General features: G+C 42.7%; 1 protein-coding gene across 1 annotated transcript; it reads right to left on the minus strand.

Annotated features, from left to right (window-relative positions):
* Positions 1-1,484: 1,484 nt before the first annotated feature.
* Positions 1,485-8,809, minus strand: ppp4r2b (protein phosphatase 4, regulatory subunit 2b). The gene is made up of 9 exons (XM_080846782.1): positions 8,697-8,809; positions 7,320-7,401; positions 6,867-7,037; positions 6,440-6,533; positions 5,110-5,147; positions 4,936-5,010; positions 4,707-4,829; positions 4,203-4,558; positions 1,485-3,508 (listed from the first exon to the last, which is right to left on the minus strand). The coding sequence occupies exons 1-9, from the start codon at positions 8,728-8,730 to the stop codon at positions 3,129-3,131; spliced, it is 1,353 nt and encodes a 450-aa protein (XP_080702908.1). The 5' UTR covers positions 8,731-8,809; the 3' UTR covers positions 1,485-3,128.
* Between the last annotated feature and the right edge of the window lie 281 nt (positions 8,810-9,090).

The raw sequence follows: 9,090 nt of genomic DNA on the forward strand, positions 1-9,090 counted from the left end.
CACACTACAATAGCTACGCTGTGTCCAGGTACATCCTCAAACGTTTTTCAGGTAACCTAATGGTTCAAGGTCTCTCATGAATCATTACTCCCAGGACACGGGTTAATGTTAACTCACGCTATCGGTCCTCTCCAACCACATTAGCAACAAAATAAACTGGTGAGCTAACAAGGTAACCATTCTTTCAGTATAAGCTACTTTTGCATATGTACAACGTATAGGTCTAGGTAGCTTACGTTTAGCCCCGTACTCAGATATTACAGCTGCTTAACACAGCTAGGATAGCTAACGTTACCGTAGTAGGAATACAAGCCTTAACCCACTATATCCACACAACTAAATTCATGAATTACTTCAAAGGTTTACTTCACAACTTGAATTAAGGAAAAGTATCCCGTTACGGCTAGCTGAAACTGCCAGTGGATACTCCCATGGATGGGAGACGTTAGCTGCTAAGGCTAACACTATCAGTTTCCATAAAAATTTCAGTCAGTACACTGAAAATGCTGCCATTCAACTCACCTTAACGAAGTGGAAATACGGTAGCTAGGTTAGAAACTGTAGTTACTCTTATTCTTTTTCAAAGTTGAATTGAGAGGGACTGAGAGACGAGGTTCCTTGAATTTGGCGCAGGTGTCAGTGAAGCACAGCTGCAAGCCAGTTTAATGACCCTATTATGATGTCATCATGGCAGAGCGCTCTGCCATGCAAGTCTATGGGGGGAAAAGGTGATGAAAAAAGAGGAATAAAGGAGTGGCAAGGAGTACCGCCACGAAAAGTCATAGCAACCTGCACTGGATCGGGCCGGACGTTTTGGTGTTTGAATGGCGTCTCTAGCTCAATCGGGCGAGGAGTAGTTAGCTGCAAGAAAAACGGGGAGAATAAATAAAGAAAACTTGACGATAACACATTTACTGTGCTTCCCTTCGTTCGGGCAAGCACACTAATTAAACGGCTGTTCATGCCTTTGTGAATGGGGAAACAAAGTGGCTCAGACTGAGCCATACACTATTCCAGGCAATCAACATGTGGCTGGGTCAGGTGTACTTTGATTGGTTCTTGAGTTTAAACACCAGCCGTTCGCCAGAATCCAGGACTTCAGTACTAACCATTAGTCCTCGTTACACCAAATAAAACCAGGGGAAGAAGAAAAAGACATATTTGCCGAAACACCAGTTCACAAAATCGAGTAGTTCTTAATGGCAGCATGCAGTGGCGCTATGGTTCCCACACTGCTGCTTTTAAAGCCTGTAATCGCTGTTTCTGAGTCCACATCATGCAATTACTGTAATACCCACAATGCCACAACCTTTTTGGGGACCAAATCCAAGTGAAATGCCACACATTCCCTGGTAAGCAGGAAAGAAAAACAATGGATGCAAACATAAAAATAAAATGAATCAACGAAGCAAGCATTAAAACCCGTAACATTTATTGCCTCAACTGTATTGAAAATCTTTTATTTATACTGTAAAGCACACGCATTCAGGTATACACAAGAAATGTACAATTCGTATGGATTCACAGAGGCAGTGAACACATATTTGTAAATCTACAAAAAACCTCTACAGGAATTTAAAAATTCTAAATATCAAAACCAGTACAGCTGTGGAGAGAACTGTGCCTTTAGGGAGCCAGTTATTGCTTCAGCTCGCACAGTCAGTGAAAAAAAACAAAAGACTTTTTGAGTTCAGCAACGGGACAGTCATCCAAGCGCCACATACATACACACACACACACACACACACACACACACACATACACCCACACACACACACACACACACAGATGTTTCAGCAACTACCTACTCTCAGCTGCACACGTCCAGTCATCAATAACTGGCTGCCAAAAATCAAACAAAACAATAAACGATAAAGACCTTAGTTTTGCTTCTTCAAAAATATATATAGGTTATTTAACTGAGATGTCTTCATAAATTAAAAAAAAAAAGAGTTGTGGTTGTGTGTTAAACATCAGGTAAAAAGGAACCAAATGAACGTCCTCCTTTAGGAACAGTCAGTGAGATTTCGACATAGTGTGTGAGATGGGGCAGTAGGGAAGGGGGAAATGTTAGGCATCCCTCCACCTTGGTTCCCTGATGTAGCCCACTCTCCTCACTTCTCTTTCCTTCTGACTGAATTCAACTGGCGTTGGGTGAGGATAGCAACCTAAACTGGCTTTCACATCGTTAAGTAGCTTTTGCCATGCCATTCTATGCAGTCATTTTCAACTAGAGACGACGAGAGTCAACAAGGCTACAGTATTTTCTTTTTCTGAGTCACCTACAAGACCTACGTCGGACAAGAATGTGAAAGAGACAGAATACGAAAAAACTTCAACAGAGGGAGCAGGGAGCGGTAAAAGCTCCAGATTCAAAACATACTCATTGTGGATCTTTGGAGTGGCTGCATAACTACAGTGCAGGTAGCCTACTCTGGTGACGTGCGTCTGCACCTACAGGGAAAGTCAACACGTCTGTGGTTGCTGCACTAAGCAATATAAATTCAACAGAAATGTAATTTAAAAAAAAGAAAGCAACACACGTCACCTTTACAAACCCCCTACTGTGGTCAGGCCACGGGAAAGAAAAACCAGGAAGGCCGTCTCATTGGATCTAACCTGGAGGGAAGACAAGACAGACAGACAGACAGACAGACAGACAGACAGACAGACAGATAGAAACCAACTAACAGAACAGAACGGAGCGTGTGAGAAGCATTCAGCTACTCTTTTATCAAGTCTTTTAAAAACTCTCAAATTCTGAAGTAGAAAAAAAAAAAACCGCACAGGCGCGCACAGACACCATCGACAGGTGACCCATGTGGAGAGGTTCAGGGAAGGGCAGCTGGGGCCAAGTGAGCTGCTCCTGAGCCAACGTGTGTATGAGACGAGAGAAAGAGTTGGGAAGAGGAAGAAGAAGAAGAAGAGGAGGAGGAGGAGGGGAGGCCACTGTGGCTTACTCCAATCAGTGTCCTGGTGAGAGCTAAGGTGTTCCAAATCACTGCCCTCAGCCCTGGAGGGTGGGGGAGGGTGTGTGGGCAGGACAAAGTAGGTGGTTGAGGGAAGGTTGGTGTTGAGGGCAAATGGTTATGCTGTTGCTGCTGCTGGTTGTCGTGGTCACGATGGCTCTAATCCACCTCCATTGGCTCTTCTGCTGAGGCCGAGTCCTGAGCGCCTGACTTTGGGGCGCCCTCTGTAGGCAGCTCTGTGGTACTGTCAGAGGGGGTGGTGGTGGCAGCGGTGGACTCCTCAATCTCCTCACTGCAACTACTGCTGTTACTGCTGCTGCTGACATGTTCGTTGCTCTCCTCTCTCGCCTCCCTGTCCTCGGGGCTGGCAGCCGTACCCGAGGGTGCCCTCTGTTCTGATTGGTCCATGTCGGCAGGCTCCTCCGGGTTGTCGCCAGCACTGCTGGGAACTTCCCGCTCCGAGTTGGCCTCCCTCTCTGCCTCCTTCTCTCCTGCTTTGCTCTCCTCGGGTGAAGGCTCTGTCTGGGTGCTGGAGGGCTCTGAGAGAGAGAGAGAAAGTTGAAAGTAATGATTCAGGTGGCTGACTATATAACAATATGAATCACCAAGCGCAGAAACAGCTCCCAAGGGCCATTCACCTACACGTATTAATTGTACAGCTTACGCAGTGAGCCGGGGAATAGTAGTAAAGCTATATATGTGCACGCATTCACGATGAGTTGGTAAGGCTTTGCTTTACCGTTTGATTGCAGCAACAACTGGAATCTATAATACTAAAGTTTATAACCACCTGCTAATAAATCAGTTCTTCTGGTTTCATCACTTATTTGTTGAGAAGCATCAGTGTTTAATAATACATGACAATATTTGGAAAATTACATAGGATGCTTACAAGCCTCATACAACAGCAGGCTGAAAAAAAAAAGTCTGAAGTATTGATGACTTTTGGCAGCAGCTGTCTATCTGAGCTCCAACAGCTGTGTAGCAAATCACAAATCCACTGTTACAAAACAGACTCTAGTGAGAGGGTGCAAATGTGACCAAAAATGCTTTCCACTATGGGAATAAGCTTTCTACAGTTTCACACCAGTTACTGAACACTAATTTAACCACATTCACTACCATAGGATTCCACAATCTAATCACAGTGTTAGGGCTCTATGAAGAAGAGATCCAAACACTGAAAACATGCCAAGGCAAACACGACCAACGTGACTGGGGTGGCGGCCTTACCTGGGTCTTGGCAGACAGCTACAGAGCTGGCAGGCACAGAGTCCTCCTCTTCCTCCTCTAGTTCTTCTTCATCCCTCTGTTTCTCTGGCGATACGGAGGACTGGGCGTGGGCCTGCTGGGGGTCCGACGAGCTCTCGGCCAGCATCGGTCGGAGGGTCTCCACCGCCGACTCGTCTGCCTCGTCCTCCTCCTCGTCTTCCTCTTCGTCGTCGTCCTCCTCTGCTGGGTCCACGCCGTCCTTCAGGAACTTCAGCCTCTTCACCTCAGGCTGTTCCTCCTCCAGACCCTCGTCATCCTCTTTCACCGAGTGCTTGTTCCTCGACAAAAATCGGCTGGGACCTGATGCAGACGTTTCTCTAGAGAGAAAAAGAAAGAAAGATAACGAGAGAGAGAGAGAGAGAGAGAGAGAGAGAGAGAGAGAGAGAGAGAGAGAGAAAGAATGAATGAATGCAGTATGGTTAATGAAAAGTGCTGAGTGTGAGATATCATGCCTGTGGACATTACCCGTGTGGTTTGTTGGGGTCTTTATTCTCTGTGCTGTCGGGAAGGCCATTGGTGGCTAGGGAGCTGGCTAGGGGGACCTTCTGCCTGTTTAGAGGCCTGGGTGTCCCAGGGCCATTGACTTTCCTGGGGGAATAGACATAAAGAGGACAGATCAGGACAGAAAAAGATGCAACACTGCATCGCATTTTGATGCTAGAAGTTAGGCGGACTTTGATAGGACCATCCTTACCTCTCTGTAAATGCAGATGCATTTCCAGGTAACATCACACCATTCATTCTGTTGATCCCACTGCATCCATTCTTCCTACAAACAGTAAGACATATACAAACATCAGTGCCCTTTCCTGCCATTTCCAGCGATAATGTTATTCTGCTTTAAATGTCAGAGATTTCAGTCACTTACTCTGATGTAGGGTGCACACTACTAACGACCATCACATTCTGAGAATAGTAGGACAAAAAAAATTATAGTAAGTTCAAACTGTTGTGTTTAAGCAAAACATTTAATACATTTTTAAACACATTGCTGACTGTACAGGTGAGGTCAAACATGACACTACGAGGATTAAGAGGAAAGATAATTTTTGAACTTCTACAAGTGCAATTCCTACTGTTATCTGATAGAATATCCTTTTATTTCAGTGCTTCTTAACTGGTGGGCCACCAAAAGTGGATCGCTGAATGTCTTTTTTCTTTCAGAACTTTAATGAGTTTTGTAGGAAAAAGAGAGTGTTCGGATCTTGTGCTTCAATCACAAAGGGAAAGTCTCGGAGACAGTCAAACAGTTCTGCGTGAGCAGCAGATGAATAGCCTACTATATGTGAGTCCAGAGTGTCAGCTAGAGTAGTGCTGTATCATGTGTGTAGATGGCTTCAAATAACTAGCTGTCTTGGTTGAATCCTTGTGATGGAATTAATAATTCTGTCAGAAAAGTAAAAGGTTTATACTGTAGTTATATTGCTGGGGAACGCATTTCCCTATCATTTGCGTGTAGCATGTGACTTAGACTAGTGATGTTATATGCAGTTTTATGATTGTTTGAATAATTTAAAATTAGGCAAAAGGTGTAGCAAATAGTCCCTACATGACAACAGGATGTCTAGGATGTCAGACTAATGTGCTATGGACGCAGGGATAAAGTGGACCCTATGTTTATTATACATTTTTGTGTTTATTTTATGGCTTAAATTCTATAACTTTGGGTCGCAACTTGCCCGTGGGCAATTATGGGTCCCAAAGCCAGACCTATCTAACAAGAGCAATCCGAGATTTCTGACCTCCAGCAAGGGTTGACGTTGATAGTAAAGCAAGATCTAAAGCAAGATCTAAAACGTTCATCTGAACAATAGCCCAAAGTCTACATTCATTGTAAATTTCATTAAAATCCGGTCATTGGTTTTCGAGAAATGTCACTTTAGGTGTGAAAACAAAGATCCGGATCCAGAATCCGGATCCAGATCATCCTGAAATTTTAATGGGGATGTCCCAGGACCAAGATCCACCTCTTTAAAAATTTCAGAAAGATCCGCCCAGTAGTTTCTGAGAAATCTTGTCCACAGACAGACAAACAGACGGACAAATAAATAAATGAACGGACCCGATCGCATAACCTCCTTGCTGGAGGTAATTACACTCATTATCATAACTACATAAAACAAGTTTGTTAAAAGTATAATTACTCAACATCAAGCATCCCTAAACTGCTTAATAAAATAATTTTGGTTCACGCTCACCTTTTCAACCCCTCGTAGAAACTTCTCTGTTCCTGTGTAGTTCCTCTTTGGCTCAGTGAGAAGCTCACACAACCTCTGGATGGTGAACGGGATTCTGGGGAAGCAACATCAGAGAGATGAGACTGAAATCTATCAATCATTCTACATCTGACACTATACATTACTGCACATGTGAAAAAACCATTTGATAAATTGCCAAATGGTATTCAGATGATACTCATTAAAAAAAAGACGCTATAACCACACTTGAGCTTCAGCTTAAGGTGTACAAAACTACAGAACTTGGCTTTACAGATGAAGGCGGTTTTGGTATGCAAAGACTATTCTCAGGCTATGATCTAGACAGGTTCAAAGAGTCACACCAGTTTCGAGTTCTACCAGTCGGCAAATGCAACACTAATCACACTGGAAACATCTGACTCCATACCCTGTGTATCCATTGACATTTTTCATTATCCGTGCCTTCATCTCATCAAAGGGAATGCACTCCACATTTGGATTGGTAAGGCCCCTTTGGTCCGGTGTAGAGGCTCTAAAATCATCCATCACTTTCTCCAGTTTGAAGATGAAATAGCTCTTAAACTGGGACCATGACACCCTGGAGAGAGTAAATGATCAGAGATGCAGACTCTCCCTTTCATAAGCACAGTACCATAATATTTCAGGTTGAAATGTTCAGGTTGAGATGATCCTACTAGATCTTCAGCTCAGTGCTTATTTAAAAGTTGTCCCATCACTAAAAGTTTGAGATTCTTTTAGATCACATTGGTTCACATACCAGCATGTGGGTTTTTTATTACCACATTTATACCTGCTTACAGTATTCTCATTACACAATAATGTATTACTGGTTCTGATTTCGTCCATTAGAAGGCCTTACATTGTTTCTCCAGTTTTGGCAACGTGGCACAGAAACTGCTCCAACAGAGGAAAAGGTTCTTTTTTTCCTTTCTTCTCAAAGTCTGAAGAAAGAACATAATGAAAAGAATCGCAAATGTCATTCAGGTAACCGTAGCTGCTTGGCTGACTTGTTGACTGTGAGGCTAACTTACACCGACTCAAGTACGGGTAATTAGCGAAAGTTAACTTTAATGGTTTAGTTAGCTATCTAGATAGCTAACAAGGTTAAAAACAAATCATGCAGCGGTTGACCAACATGTGTGCCCCTCAAATGGTGATGATCTAATGTTACCTCTTTCACTATTATGTCATGATTACCAGCTAACGTTATGTTGGAAACGTAGGAGGAAGTTTATTTTATACACCTATGAAATGAAGGCAGTTGTTCTCATAAATGAGGTAAAACTCGCTTTGTTATCTCACTATAGTTTTGGCAAATGTTGGCTGTATGACTGGCTGTCGATACCCACAAACAGAGAATGGGTAACGTTAACTGCATATCAAGCTAACTAGCGATAACATGTTACCTACCATTACAACAAGAAAAATCGTATACATGTGTCAAGCTACCACTAATAATAAAATACTACTGAGGAAGGGTAGCGGTATTTGACGACGGCAAACTACATTAATGGAAATACATGTATTGCACGATGGTAGTTTAAGTCAGGCGACTCAAAATACACTTAACATCATGTTAGGCCTACTTACTTGTGACTAGCAAACCAATAATTGCATATAGCTGGCATATCGAGCAACCATTAGCCAAGCAACCATACCACTTAGATAACATTAGCACCATTGCTCATTGGTGACGGCAATGACACATCAGACAACTATGTATTATGAATATAGAATTTGAAACATAAAATACCCCGTACTGCAAGTGCTGGCTCGCTTTTAAACGCACCGGCTAATTGGCAAACTGAAGCTAACTAGCTATCTAGCTAACCAGCCAGCTTGCGAAGTTTACCGGCAATATATGAGTTACAACCTAACGTTGTTTTATATGCATTATATACCAATGACATATATCAGGGAATGATTAAATATTACAACAGAGATTATATAAATGACCACAGTAACAGTTACATTTTACTAAGTAGCACAATTACATGCTACCAAGCAAGCCATCTTAGTGAGCTGTAGGTATCAACAGCTAACGTTGGCTGTCCAAGCTAGCCGATGTCACAAATAAATTGCCTAGCGAGCTATCACAGCTAGCTACGTCCTAATACTAATCACTTAGCAAGGTAACTTAGATAGCTAGCATAGCTGGCTAAATTAAAAACTCTTATATTCATATCAAGTCGACTTCGGCGTTTCGCAGGAATTTGATATATTAAAAGTGTATAACCTTTTAGAGCCTCCAGAAGGGTATCGATTTCCATGTTTGAGATGCTCTCTAAAAATCTTCAGAATTCAGCTGGAGATAGACCACTGATGGCCGCCTAGAGACAAGAAAAAAATGGGAAAGGCAAAAGAGTTTCAATATGGCGCTCGTGATGTCACCGCTTGTGGTGGAGTGGAATACAGTGAACCTTGAAATTGTTCAATTACGCAATGGCCAGACTTATCTGCTTTACAGTCAGCGTATCTGCCATCATGCTGCGCCAAAGGAAGAGTAGGCATTGAGCAATGGTTGTATCCATTTTAAAAGTATTTACCTAAACTTGTTTGAGTAGCTGTACTAGGTAAAGTATCTGTTGTAAAATATAAAACAGGGGTAATCTTGGGGAAATTTGTCATTT

The sequence above is a fragment of the Sprattus sprattus genome (genome assembly GCF_963457725.1).
Source record: "Sprattus sprattus genome assembly, chromosome: 10".
In the NCBI taxonomy this organism is placed as follows: domain Eukaryota; kingdom Metazoa; phylum Chordata; class Actinopteri; order Clupeiformes; family Clupeidae; genus Sprattus; species Sprattus sprattus.